Raw genomic sequence first — 15,161 nt, forward strand, 5'->3', positions numbered from 1 at the left:
ACCCTTAGAGGTGAGGGAGGAAAGCAAACATCTGGAACTTCACAGAGCCTGGTTCTGTCCCACTTGAGTTCTGTATCAGTCATGACCTGTTTGGTTATAAGTGACAGTCAAATCACACCTCAACCCAGCTTGAGCACAAATGTTGGTATGCTTCAGGTATAGCTTGATTCAGGTGCTCACCCAATGTCATCAGCCTCCTCTCTTGACCACGTAGCTTTGCTTTGCTTTCCACCTTGCTTTTGCTTTGGCAAAGATAGGTGGTTGCTGGCTGATATCCTCCCAACTCAGCCGCTCAGCAGAAAGAGAACACCTCTCCTCCAAATAATTCCCCAAAGTCTATGGCTGATTCTCATTGGCCGGCTTGGGTCACAGGCCAGTCCCTGAGCCAATCACTATGGTTGGGGAAGAAGGAATGCTCTGATTTGTGAAGCCTGAGTCCCACATGCCCACTCTGGTGGCCAGAGGGTGGTGTCACCTCTCTCCAGACCTCGTAGAATGAGAAGAAGTGGAGGGTGGTCCACAAAGGGAAAACAGCTGTGGGAGGGAGCTGTGGTTTTAACCTGATGTGATGGAATGGAGGCCAGGCAGGCAGGAACCACACCCTCCCACCAGAGGTAGTTTTGGCCCAGCCAAGACCTTGGGCAGGAGCCATCTGGGAACTTACCTGGGCTGGTATCTCTGACAGGTGCAATCCCAGTCCCCTTTGCGGGGGCCTCACGCAGCTTCCTACCCTAGCCTGCTGTTTCAGATTCTCCAGGGCTGGCTGGAGGCATCTTCCTTTCTAAGAAGCCCTCTCATTGCACCTCAAGTAGAATTTGTCCCGTAAGGGGTGGGTGGGGGGGATAAATTGGGAGGTTGGGATTAACATACACACACTACTATATATAAAATAGATAACTAGTAAGGACCTACTGTATAGCATAGGGAACTCTACTCAATACTCTGTAACGACCTATATGGGAAAGTAATCTAAAAATGAGTGGATATATGTATAACTGATTCACTTTGTTGTACACCTGAAACACAACATTGTAAATCAACTATACTCCAATAAAAAAATTTTTTTTTGAATGTGGCTACTTTCTTATTTTTATTAATGTAATTAATGAAGTTCTGTGTTCTAAGGTACACATTACACTTTGTATCCATGGACCCTTCTTGATACATAAAAGTATCATCAGGTATGTAAAAAACAAAAAGGTCAGGCAATAAAGCAAAAATAGGACAGTAAAAACAATATGATACTCACTTTTGTTTCCTTTAAAACAGAAGTGTTCTTAACAATTGCTTGCTGTTGGCTCACAGAACTAGAGAATGTATATTAGAACATCAGTACTCAGAACAATGATCTTCCTTGGCTGTTATTTTGATAAGGAGCAATAAGCCATATAATTTACAAGAAGAAAGCTAATGAATCCTTCAGAAAACACAACCTGGCAGTTTATCTTCAATGCAAAATAATAAGGTGGCAGGAGTGTATAGAGAAACAAGTCTTCGAGAGCATCATGTAAGGGAATCCAGCTGTGCTTGTATGGTCACAAGCTTGTTATAGAAATCAAACAATTCCTTGTGACTGAATTCCACAAGAACTTTCTTCAGGCTCTTCGACCCTTCATTGCTCACTCCTAGCTGTAACACAGCTTGAGGAGATTTTAGTTTTGCTTGGGCAGAGTGAGCCATCTGAAGGTTAAGCTGCCATCCATCCGACCGTCTCCAGCTTGTGGGGTGCGAGAATCCTCTGCCTGAATTTTTCAACTGTTTCTTGACCCATAGACGACCAAGCATTGACAAATGCTTCTGCTTTGTCTCGTCTAAGATGAATGTTCTCTAACTGCTGCTGCAAAGCAGTTGGCTTCACGTTGTGATATACTGCCTGTTCTAAAATGAATGATATTGTTGCAAGAACTAGGTGAAGATCTTGTCTCTCTAGAGAAAATGCAGCTTGAAGTCTTTCTTCCTCTTCTTCACTGAAACTATTCTCAGCCTTCAGGTGAAGTTTTTGAAGAATTCGGGTGAGCAATCGTGGAAATCTTCCTGTATCTATTTCAGTTATCAGCGACACTGCTTTTTTCATGCTGGGGCTCTCCTGCAAGATCAGTGCCGTGGATGCCGCCATCCTCGAAGCTCCCTCAAACATTTTTTTTAAAAATTAGAATTTGTCCCTTTTTACAGAGGGGGACCTGGAGGCTCAGTGAGATGTGACTGAAGGTTCTGTGAATGAGCTTTTTCCTCTACTGTGTATATAGTCCTGCCTTATTCTAGTTAAAAAGAAAACCTAAGGCATGAACATGTCTTAAAAATGTCTCACTATATAGAAAGGAATAAAGAAGAAGGATTTTGGGTCCAGGCTGCTACTGATGAGCTGTGAGGTCTCAGGGAAGCTCCTTGGGCTCCCCGTGCCTCAGTTTCCTCCTGTGACAGGTGGAAATAATAATAGTCAGGAATCAACCAAGCACAGATCAAAAATATTTGAAAAAAAATTCCAGAGAATTCCCTGGTGGTCCAGTGGTTAGAACCCCATGCTTCCACTGCTGGGGGCCTGGGTTTAACCCCTGGTTGGGGAACTAACATCCAGCAAGCCATGCAGTGCAGAAAAAATAAATAAATAAGGAAATCCAGAAAGTTCCAAAAAGCAAAACTTGAATTTGCCTTGAGCTGGCAGCTATTTATTTATATAACATTTGCATTCTATTAGGTATCATAAGTAATCTAGAGATGACTTGAGGTATACAGGAAGATGTGCAGTAGGTTATATGCAAATACTGCGCCATTTTAGATAAGAGACTTGAGCGTCCCCAGATGTTGATATCCGAGGGAGGACGGGGCGGGGGGAACCTGGAAACAATCTCCTGTGGATACCGAAGCGAGGGGTGACTGAAGTACTAAAATCCTACCACCCAATTCCAGTGCGTGGGTGGGGTTATCCCCACACCAAGCAATTCTTGGAGAGCGGCTGTGGGTCCTAAAATTCAACTCAATTCTGACACTACCTACCCAGAGATAGAATCGCGTTCCACAGGGTAAGGGCTCCATCCCACAGGACTGCCCTCCACTTCAGATGCCAATCTTTTTTTTTTTTTTTTTTTTGAAGTATAGTTGATTTACATGTTGTGTTAATTTCTGCTGTACAGCAAAGTGATTCAGTTATACATATATATATTCTTCTTTTTAATATTCTTTTCCATTATCGTTATCACAGGATATTGAATATAGTTCCCTGTGCTCTACAGTAGGACCTTATTGTTTATCCATTCTATATAAAATAGTTTGCAGATGCCAATCTTAAGTCTAGGTTGTTACCTGTGCTTCTGTCCAACTGGCTATAAATCAGGGGTTCCCACAACCCCTTCCTTGGGTTCCCTTAATTTGCTAGAGCAGCTCACAGAACTCAGGAACCCCATTTACTCACTGGATTACCGGTTTATTATAAAAGCATATAACCCAGGAACAGCCAGCCAGATGAAAAAGATGCATGGGACAATGTATGTGGGAACGTGTGCAGAGCTGCTTTGCCCTCCCGAGTGCCCTACTCTCCCCAGCTGAACTCCATCTCCAGGCCCTCTCCCTTCCTCTGAGGTAGGGGGATGGGGCTGAAAGTTCCAACCCTCTAATCATGTGGTTGGTTCCCCTGGCAACCAGCCCCCATTCTAAGGTGCTTTCCAAAAGTTACCTCCTTAACAAAACAGGGGAATTCCTTGGAAGTCCAGTGGTTAGGACTCCATGCTTCCATTGCAGGGGGCACGGGTTTGATTCCTGGTCAGAGAACTAAGATCCCACATGCCATGCAGCAGAAAAAAAAAAAAAAATTAACAAAACAGGACACCTTTATTGCTCTCATCACTTAGGGAACTCTAAGGGTTTTAGGAGCTCTGTGCCAGGAATAGTGAACTAAGGACAGATATATATTTCTTTTTTTCATTTTTAATATTTAATTATTTATTTTGGCTGCACCGGGTCTTAGTTGCGGCATGCGGGCTTTTAGCTATGGCATGCGAACTTTTAGTTGCAGCATGCATGTGGGATCTAGTTCCCCGACCAGGGATCGAACCCCAGGTCCCTGCATTGGGAGCATGGGGTCTCACCCCCTGGACCACCAGGGAAGTTCCAACAAATATATATCTCTTACTATAGATCTCGCTATCACAAGGACTAACATCATGAGTTTGTGGTGGGGATGAGGGAGATGAGGCCAGTAGGGCAATAAACAGTTCTCAGCCCACCCCAGGGTTTCTCAGCCACACTGGGGCCACAGCCTTCTCTGTGATGGGCTGTGCTGTGCACTGTAGGGTGCTGGGCGGCCTCCCTGACCACCACCCATGAGATGCCAGGAGCGCTGTGTCTCCAGTTTGATACCCCATAATATCTCCAGATGTTGCCAAACACCCTCTGGGGGCAGGCTCACCCCTGGTTGAGAACTCCTGGTCTATAATAAGCTCTTTTTTTAAAAAAATTTTTTATTTATTTATTTATTTAGGCTGAACCAGGTCTTAGTTCGGCACACGGGATCTTCGTTGCGGCATGTGGACTCTTAGTTGTGGCATGCGGACTTCTTAGTTGTGGCACACAGACTTCTTAGTTGCGGCATGCATGCAGGATATAGTTCCCCAACCAGGGATAGAACCCCGAGCCCCTTGCATAGGGGGCGTAGAGTCTTACCCACTGGACCACCAGGAAAGTCCCTATAGTAAGCTCTTAATAGTGGTTAACTGGTACCGTGGCTATTGCCATCACTCACAACTTCTTCGCACACGTGCATCTTCATATACATTTGTGCTCACCCGCAAGTACTTTTTTTTTTTTAATATAAATTTATTTATTTATTTATTTTTGGCTGTGTTGGGTCTTCGCTTCTGTGCGAGGGCTTTCTCTAGTTGCGGCGAGTGGGGGCCACTCTTCATCACGGTGCGCGGGCCTCTCACCGTCGCGGCCTCTCTTGTTGCGGAGCACAGGCTCCAGACGCGCAGGCTCAGTAGTTGTGGCTCATGGGCCCAGTTGCTCCGCGGCATGTGGGATCTTCCCAGACCAGGGCTCGAACCCGTGTTCCCTGCATTGGCAGGCAGATTCTCAACCACTGCGCCACCAGGGAAGCCCCCGCAAGTACTTTTTAAGCATCGTACTGCGTGGATTAGCATCCTGTGGCTGACGTAACAATTGACTGCCAACTAGGTGTCTTAAAACTACAGAAATTTATAAGCACACAGTTCTGGAGGCCAGAAGTCCAAAATCAAGGCATAAGCAGGGCTGTGGCTCCCTCCAAAGGCTCTAGGGGAGGATCCTTCCTTGTCTCTTCCAGCTTCTGGTGGCCCCAGGCATTCCTTGGCTTGTGGCCTCATCACTATATCCTCTGCCACTGTCTCCACATGACCTTCTCCTTTCCCCTCTCTCTGTCCCTGCTCTGTGTGTCTCTTTCAAGGGCATTTGTCAATGGATTTTGAGCCCATCCAGATAATCCAGGAGGACCTCATCTCAAGATCCTTTACTTAATTACATCTGCAAAGACCCTTTCCCAAATAAGGTCCCAGTCACAGTTTCCAGGTATTAGGACAGGGACATACCTTTCCTTTTCTTTCCTTTTTTTTTTTTTTGGTGGTGGTGGTGGAGTCACCATTCAACCCTCTATACTACAGCTAGCTGCTATTTTGTTTTTGCATTCACAGGAATTACAGTGTTACCTGGTGCTCCACTGGTTTATGGAACACCAGATAACACAGTGTGGGTGCTAGGCCTCCAGTAGCATAGCCCCCGCTCCTGGCTAGTTCTGTTCTTGAGAACCATGGCCCGCTAGACGTTACCATGCCAGCTACACAGGACAGTTTAAACTTTCCAGAAGCCACAATTGAAAAGCATACAAAGAAGGAATTCCCTGGTCCAGTGGTTAGGACTTGGCACTTTCACTGCCGTAGCTCGGGTTCAATCCCTGGTCTGGGAACTAAGATCCCACAAGCCGCATGGCCAGAAAAAAAAAAAGCATACAAAGAGATAGTGAAATTAATTTTAATAATATCTTAAATGTCACCCCTTATTTCTAAAATATTATGTCAATGTGTAATCAACATTTAAAAAGTTATTAATGAGACATTTTACTTTCCTTTTTTTTTTATTTTTTTACTTTTTAGCCGCACCACGCGGCATGTGAGATCTCCGTGCTCTGCAGTCGAGTCTTAACACGCGGAGTCTTAACCGCTGGACCACCAGGGAAGTCCCTACATTCTTTTTTCATGCCCAGTCTCTGAAACTGGTGTGTGTGCTGCACTGGCATCTCAATTTGTATCAGCCATGTGTTGGCAATCTGTATATCTTCTTTGGAGAAATGTCTATTTAGGTTTTCCGCCCATTTTTGGATTGGGTTGTTTGTTTTTTTTGATATTGAGCTGCTTGTATATTTTGGAGATTAATCCTTTGTCAGTTGCTTTATTTGCAAATATTCTCTCCTATTCTGAGGGTTATCTTTTCGTCTTGTTTATGGTTTCCTTTGCTGTGCAAAAGTTTTTAATGTTCATTAGGTCCCATTTGTTTATTTTTGTTTTTATTTCCATTTCTCTAGGAGGTGGGTCAAAAAGGATCTTGCTGTGATTTATGTCATAGAGTGTTGTGCCTATGTTTTCCTCTAAGAGTTTTATAGTGTCTGGCCTTACATTTAGGTCTTTAATCCATTTTGTGTTTATTTTTGGACATGGAAGCAACCTAAGTGTCCATTGACAGATGAATGGATAAAGAAGATGTGGCACATATATACAATGGAATATTACTCAGCCATAAAAAGAAATGAAATTGAATTATTTGTAGTGAGGTGGATGAACCTAGAGTCTGTCATACAGAGTGAAGTAAGTCAGAAAGAGAAAAACAAATACCGTATGCTAACACATATATATGGAATCTAAAAAACAAAAAATGGTTCTGATGAACCTAGGGGCAGGACAGGAATAAAGACGCAGACATAGAGAATGGACTTGAGGACATGGGAAGGGGGAATGGTAAGCTGGGACGAAGTGAGAGAGTAGCATTGACATACATATACTAGTGGGAAACAGCTGCATAGCACAGGGAGATCTGCTCGATGCTTTGTGATGGCCTAGAGGGGTGCGATAGGGAGGGTGGGAGGGAGGCGCAAGAAGGAGGGGTTATGGGGATATATGTATACATATAGCTGATTCACTTTGTTATACAGCAGAAACTAATACAACATTGTAAAGCAATTATACTCCAATAAAGATGTTAAAAAAAAAAAAAGTCACTGTGAGATATATCACCGTAGGGAAATAACCAATAATCAAATAAAGAAAATGCATAGAAAAAAAGTTTCTATCAGCCACATTTCAGATGCTCAATAGCCACATGTGTCCTGTGACTGCCATATGGCACAGTGTGCTCATCAGTCTGTATTTTAAATGTTCACATATTTTCTTACAGCGTCCTTTCTGTATATAAACATACACACAAATAATTAATATTTGAAGTTAAACTGTATTCAGTTTGGTATCCTGCCTCTTATAAATATGTTATCATGAGCATTTAATCACACAGGTCATTAAAAATTCTCCCTTAACATTATTTTTACAGCTGGGTAATATTTAGTAATTAACACAACCATTCTCCTATTATTGGGCATGCTAGTCATTTCTATGTTTTTGGGTTTTTTTCCTCACTTTTATAAATAACACTGAAGTGACCATTGGCAAATTATTATCTCTTTGATTGTTTTTAGGTTAGATTCCTGGAAATTATACCTTGCCTTTTGTATTTGGCAATATGTCTTGAAGATTATTTCATACAGAATTGCCTTGGGCATGTTAACAGCTACAAAGTAGCTCATACTTTATTTATCCAACCCCCCCACCTCACCATGAATGGCTAATTAAGTTGTTTCCAATATTTGATTGTAATGACAAAGCTGCAATGAGCATCTTTGCATATTTCACATTCTTGCATGTTTCACTTGGCACACCTTTCTGTAAGAGTGACTGTAGGGTCTATTCCAGCAGCAAGATGTCAGAAAGCACGTAACCCCCAGCAGAGCTCTGTGAGGATGCTGCCCTCTCCTTGGCCTGGGGGGACTCCCAGTCCCATGACCAGACCCTATTAAGCCTTGCCCATCTGTCTGCAGCTGGTGGTGCATGTGGGGGTGTCAGGCATGGCGACCACAGTCACGCTGGAGAAGTGCGGGCACAACAAGGGCTACAAGGGGCTGGACAACTGCCGATTCTGCCCCGGCTCCCAGTGCTGTGTGGAGGATGGGCCTGAAAGCATTGACTCCATCATTGACATGGACGCTGTATGTAAGAGGGTTACTACACTGGGCCTGGATGTGTCAGTGACCATCTCACAAGATGCCGGCAGGTAAGGCACCATGGGGCCCTATGGTGTAGGTGTGAGTAGGGGTTTCCCTCCTACATCAGCCCAGGCTGGGTGTTGAACAAGCCAAGTGTGTTTGATTTTAGCCTCTTTGGGCCAAGTGCTCACTTTTTCTTTTTCACTTCTGAAAACATAATTGTTTTACCACCTGATTAAAGCATGGAATAATTTTTTTTAAGCATGGGATATTTTAACAGTATTATACATAATATTTTTACATAGAATTTCACAGTATATAAACCTCACCATGCATGAGGCACAGAGTTAAGTATATATGTGTATGTGTGTGTATATATATATAAAACAGGTTCCACGGATTCTGCTTCTGGAACTCGTTGTGTGTGGACTATGGATCCTGGCATCTCCCACCTGCACGTTGCTCCGGCCGTCTCCCTGCTGTTCCTCCTGCCACCTCTACCCCAACCCTGACAGTCCTTCTCTCCTAAGCAGTCAGTGTCTATATTAGTTTCCTGTGGCTGCTATATATAACAAATTACCATGTTGGTGGCTTAGGACAACAAACATTTATTCTCTCCCAGTTCTGGAGACTAAAAGTCCAAAATCAAGGTGTCAGCAGGGTTGGTTCCTTCTGGAGGTTCTGAGGGAGAATCTGTTCCATGCCTCTCTGGCTTATGGGGGCTGCTGGCAACGCTGAGTGTTCCGTGGCTTGAGATGCTTTACCCCAATCTCTGCCTTCATCTCCACGTGGCCTTCCTCCCTGTGTGTGTCTTCACATGGACTTCTTTTATTTTTTTTTTTAAGATTTTTTTGATGTGGACCATTTTTAAAGCCTTTATTGAATTTGTTACACTATTGCTTCTGTTTTTTTTTTTAATATAAATGTATTTATTTATTTTTGGCTGCATTGGGTCTTCGTTGCTGCGCACGGGCTTTCTCTAGTTGCAGCGAGTGGGGGCTACCCTTCGTTGTGGTGTGCAGGCTTCTCATTGTAGTGGCTTCTCTTGCTGCGGAGCTCGGGCTCTAGAGGCATGGGCTTCAGTAGTTGTGGCGTGTGGGCTCAGTAGCTGTGGCTCACAGGCTATAGAACGCAGGCTTAGTAGTTGTGGTGCATGGGCTTAGTTGCTCTGCGGCATGTGGGATCTTCCCGGGCCAGGGATCAAACCCGTTTTTCCCTGCATTGGCAGGCGGATTCTTAACCACTGCGCCACCAGGGAAGTCCCTGTTTCTGTTTTATGTTTCGGTTTTTTGGCCGCAAGGCACATGGGATCTTAGCTCCTCGACCTGGGATCGAACCCACACCCCCGGCATTGGAAGGCGAAGTCTTAACCACTGTACAGCCAGAGAAGTCCCCATGTGGCCTTCTTACAAGGACACCAATCATTGGATTTAGGACCTACCCTAAACCACTATGACCTCATCTTAACTAATTACATCTGCAAAAACCCTATCTCCAAATCAGGTCACATTTTGAGGTTCTAGATGAATATAGATTTGGGGCAGAAACTAACTATTCAGCCTATTAGAGGGTCTTCTATTAATTTAAGTCTGATGATGTCCCTAACTTGCTTAATTCTTCCTACAGCTTCCACTGCACCTCGAATAAAATCCCAGCTCTCCAGCATCCACAGGTTCTGTGTGGTCTGGCCCCTGCCCACCTCTCCACCCTCCTCTGCCTTCACTCTCGCCTCACCACTGCCTTCCAGACCCACAAACCAGGCTCCTCCTGTTCCTCAAACACACCAAGCTCACTCTAGCACCAGGGCCTTTGCACATGCTAAGACCTCTGCCCAGAGCTCACCTCCCTCTGATAATACCTCTTTCAGGTCTTAACTCCAAAATGTTGCCCCCTTGGGAAGGACTTCCCAGCCTCCCAGACCTCTCTGTTCTATGCCCTCTCAACACCAGGTACCTTGATTTCTCAACAGTTTGTACACCTCTCCAGTCCAAAGGCGGCAGGTAGCAAATTCAGTTGACAGAATGAAGAAGTGGCTGAATTTACCATCAGTCTTTTTTTTTTAATTATTATTATTATTTTTAAAGATTTATTTATTATTTCGTTATTTAATTTAATTTTGGCTGCGTCAGGTCTTAATTGCGGCATGCAAGATCTTCCCTGTGGCACGTGGGATCTTTTGTTGCCGCGCGCGGGCTCTTCTCATTGTGATGCGTGCGCTTCTGTCTAGCTGTGGCGTGCGGGTTTTTTCTCTTCTCTAGTTGTGGTGCGCGGGCTCCAGGGCATGTGGGCTCTGTAGTTTGTGGCATTTGGGCTCTTTAGTTGAAGCTCCTGAGCTCAGTAGTTGTGGCGTGCAGGCCCAGTTGCCCCGCGGCATGTGGGATCCCAGTTCCCTGACCAGGGATTGAACCTGCTTCCCCCTCATTGTAAGGCAGACTCGTTACCACTGGACCACCAGGGAAGTCCCTTAATTACTTTTTTATTAAAGTATAGTTGATGTACAATAGTATACGTTACCGATGTACAATACAGTGATTCACAGTTTTTAAAAGTTACACTCCTGGGCTTCCCTGGTGGCGCAGTGGTTAAGAATCCGCCTGCCAATGCAGGGGACACGGGTTCGAGCCCTGGTCCGGGAAGATCCCACATGCCATGGAGCAACTAAGCCCGTGCACCACAACTACTGAGCCTGCGCTCTAGAGCCTGCGAGCCACAACTACTGAGCCTGTGTGCCACAACTACTGAAGCCCGCATGCCTAGAGCCCATGCTCTGCAACAAGAGAAGCCACCACAATGAGAAGCCCGCTCAAGGAAGAGTAGCCCCCGCTTGCCGCAGCTAGAGAAAGCCTGCACACAGCAACGAAGACCCAACGCAGCCAAAATGAAAGAAATAAATTTATTTTTAAAAAGTTATACTCCATTTATAGTTATTATAAAATATTGGCTATATTCCCTGTGTTGTACAATATATCCTTGTAGCTTATTTTATACCTAATAGTTTGTACCTCTTAATCCCCCTCTCCTATATTGCCCCTTCCTCCTCCCACCAGTCTATTTTTTTTTTTAATTTATTTATTTTTGGCTGCACTGGGTCTTCCTTTCTGCACGTGGGCTTTCTCCAGTTGCAGCGATCGGGGGCTACTCTTCGCTGCGGTGCGCAGGCTTCTCATTGCGGTGTCTTCTCTTGTTGCAGAGCACGGGCTCCAGACGCATGGGCTTCAGTAGTTGTGGCACGTGGGCTCAGTCTTTTTTTTAATTAATTATTTATTTATTTATTTATTTTTGGCTGTGTTGGGTCTTCGTTTCTGTGCGAGGGCTCTCTCCAGTTGTGGCATGCAGGTGCCACTCTTCATTGCGGTGCGCGGGCCTCTCACTATCGTGGCCTCTCTTGTTGCGGAGCACAGGCTCCAGACGCACAGGCTCAGTAGTTGTGGCTCACGGGCCTAGTTGCTCCGCGGCACGTGGGATCTTCCCAGACCAGGGCTCGAACCCGTGTCCCCTGCATTAGCAGGCAGATTCTCAACCACTGCGCCACCAGGGAAACCCTCAGTCTTTTTTTTAAACTGATTTTTATTGTTGTTTTTGGCTGCGCCACACAGCTTGCAGGATCTCAGTTCCCTGACCAGCCCTGGTTGAACCCGGGCCCTGTCGGTGAAAGCCCGGAACCCTAACCATTAGGCCACTAAGGAACTCCCCTGAAATTAATTTTAAGTTACTCAGATAATTCTAGAATATATTCTCATACGTTCCTTTTGTGAAAGATTCTCTTGCCCTCTCGCCTCCCCCCGCCCCAGGAATCCCTCGGTTAAATCAGAGATTTAAATTGTGACCCTTCCTACTCACCCACACATATGTTTCCATACATATGAGGACATTTGGCATACTACTTTCGAATTTTGTCCTGTTTCACTTTGCTTTCATGTGGATGGGGTTACGTGGTGTGCATTTTCATGAGAGTTCCCTTCCTTGGTTTCACTTGTGGGCATGTGACATGGGTCTTAGTGAGTTCTGTCTTCCTGTGGCTCCACTGCCTGCCTTGTAAACGGCTGCATAGTATTCCACTGTGCAGATGAACCAGAGTTTATTAAGCCACTCCTCTCTCAGTGGACATTTAGGTGGTGTCTTAGTCTGCTCGAGCTGCTATAACCAAAAAGAACCCCAGACTGGGCAGCTTATAAACAACAGAAAGTTACTGCTCACAGTTGTGGAGGCAAGGAAGTTCAAGATCCAGGCACCAGCATGACGGTGTTCTGATAAAGGCCTTCCTATAGGTTGCAGACTGCCGACTTCTGGCCATGTCCTCACAGGGTGGAAGGGGATTGGGGGGGACATTCAGATCCTAGCAGGTTGCTTCCTGTTTTTCCACTTTTACACATCATGCTGCAGCAGATACCTTGTTCATCTTTCTCGTGCTCTTGTGCAGATGGCTCCTGAGATAGAGTCTAAAAACTCAAAACATCAGGTCATAAAGTCTATGCATTTGTAATTTTTAAGAAAATTATTTTAAAAAAATTTTATTGAAGTATAGTTCATTCACAATGTTGTGTTAATTTCTGCTGTACAGCAAAGTGATTGAGATATATATATATTCTGTTTCATATTCTTTTCCGTTAAGGTTTATCACAAAGTATTGAATATTGCACATTTGTAATTTTTGTAGCCTGCCAGATTGCCCTCCCCTGGGGCAATCTGCATCCCAACCAGCAACATCTCACACTGCTTCCTTCCCCACATACACCCCAGCACTTGGAGTTATTTATTTATTTATTTATTTGCTGGCCTGGGGAGGGAGAAGCAGTATTCCATCTTGTGGATGACTGGTGAGGTTGGGGCGGGGGGGTGTCTTATGATGGATTTCGATGGAACATTCACTCTCTGACCCCATTTGGTCTCCCTCCCATCCCCCACGCCCTGTGGCTTAGGTACCTCTGCGACTTCGCCTACTATACCTCTCTGTACCAGAGTCACGGCCGCTCAGCCTTTGTTCACGTGCCCCCTCTGGGCAAGCCCTACAATGCAGACCAGCTGGGCCGGGCACTTCGGGCCATCATCGAGGAGATGCTGGACGTCCTAGAGCAGTCAGAAGGCAAACTCAACTGTTGCCACAAACACTGATTGCTGCTCAGGCCTCCCAAGACCTCATTCTGCCAGGGACCCTGAGAGAGACGTCCGCCCTCCGGGGCCTGACTGGAAAGGACGAGCCCATCAGCTGGGGATCTGTTTTGGATCAAATATGCCAACTTACACACCTCCTCTCCCTTTTTCTCTGCAAAAGCACTGGTTGATTTGAAAGCCGCAGTGAAGATTTTTTTCTCTGTTTCTCTTTGCATCTGGGGATACAGCTGTGGCAGCCAGGAAGCCGGGCGGTCCTGATTTCTGCAGAGAACCCCTATCAGGTGTCTCTCTTCCGCGATCCTATGGCTGGGGCTACCTGCCATTCTAAGTCTGTGGTGGAGGGATTCCAGAGTTCCCTCCGTCCGTGACTGTTTTTTCCCAAATGTAAAAGCCTCATGGAGACGCTTTACCCTGATCCATGTCCCAGCAGCCTGGACAGCCCCGGCAAAGGCCGCCTTAGGATCTGGCATGGCTTTTTTTCTTTCTTTCTTATTCTCTTTTTAAAAACAATAGTGCTAGTTTGGGCACAGAGTAATTTATATTCCCTTTGGTTAAAACGCGGGCTTTAGCCAAACACAAAAGTGTCTTTTCTTTTTCCTGGGGTGCAGCCCCTTCTGCCTCCTGCCCTGAACACTGGACCTACATCTTTGTTTTGGGAGTGACATTGAGGTCCCCTTGCTCGCGGCGGGGTGGCACTGGGCCCATGGCCAGACCACGGGGAGTGGGGGGTGGCTGGTGCCCCAAGAGACTGAAAGGGTTGGCTGATCCTTTCAACGACCGAGCTGTGAGCTGTACCCACGGGGCCACTGGGGCCAGGCTGCCGCTGGGAAAGCAGACTCTCATTTCAACATGCACATGACTTTTTTTTTTTTTTTTAATATGTAAAAATGCGTAGCAGCTGCAAACCTACCCCACATCTGACCTGGATTTTCAGTCTTGGTGCTTGTTTTCCTTAAGGGGAGAGGGCCAAAATGGAGTCTGGGGGCTGAGCTCCATGTGTGCTGGTGTATTTGAGCAGGAGAGCGGTGGGGCAACCAGCAGGCTTCGTGTAGTTGGTTTTTGGATGCGCCTAGGACTCGGTAAATTTTTATCTCACTCCCTGGTAAATTTTTATCTCACTCCCCGGTGACTTTGAACTTACCAGCAGGGGTGAGAGTGACATCTCCCAGGAGGCAACTAAATTCAGCTGGACCCTGACACCCATCGGACAGAGGGGGTGGCAGAAGCAACCGTGAGGAAAACACACATTTTGGAAGTATTCTTCTATTTTTTGGGAGAACACGCAGTTTTATCGCTTCACTAAGTGTGAAGCGTGCTGGAGTCTGATGCTGTGTTGGATCATGTTGGTGTTTCCCAGCATGCAGTTCTTTTGAAAACAGCTGAGATTTTTTGTTTTGTTTTGTTTTCTTAAACATTCGCCCTCTTTCCCTCCTGTTCCGATGCCCAGAGTGGTTGCTGCCTCCGTTGAGCTGCTGTGTCTCTTGGAGACCAGGTTGATAGGTTTCTGAGTGAAATGCATTTTCTGAGTCCGGGGCTTTCTCTGGAGGGGAAGAGTGGGCACAGGTGGGTGATGTGGGGTCAGCATATGGCAGTGGGTGTGTACCATGGCCCGCAGGGTAAAATGATCAGGACCTAGCTCCCCTCTCCATGCCAGCCCTCCCTCTGCCAGAAATGCCCCCTCCACATCCCTGGTCCGAGTTTGCAGTCTCCTGAGAAATCTGGAGCATAAGATGTCATGGCATCTACTCACTCAGCTGGCTTCTGTGAGCAGAGGTTGTAG

The 15,161-nt window shown here is 45.8% G+C and overlaps 1 protein-coding gene and 1 pseudogene across 2 annotated transcripts in view; one reads left to right on the forward strand and one right to left on the reverse strand.

Annotated features, from left to right (window-relative positions):
* The window catches only part of PGPEP1 (pyroglutamyl-peptidase I), a 47,546-nt gene that overhangs the window by 20,759 nt on the left and 11,626 nt on the right, over positions 1–15,161 (forward strand). Inside the window, 1 exon segment of the mRNA XM_082455482.1 lies at positions 8,105–8,337. Coding sequence (XP_082311608.1) covers positions 8,105–8,337 — 233 coding nt within the window.
* LOC309657679 (COMM domain-containing protein 10 pseudogene) lies at positions 829–6,109 on the reverse strand (annotated as a pseudogene). The gene has a single exon. The product of its transcript is annotated as a COMM domain-containing protein 10 pseudogene (transcript).

This window comes from Balaenoptera physalus (genome assembly GCF_965194825.1).
Source record: "Balaenoptera physalus genome assembly, chromosome: 3".
Classification (NCBI taxonomy): Eukaryota; Metazoa; Chordata; class Mammalia; order Artiodactyla; family Balaenopteridae; genus Balaenoptera; species Balaenoptera physalus.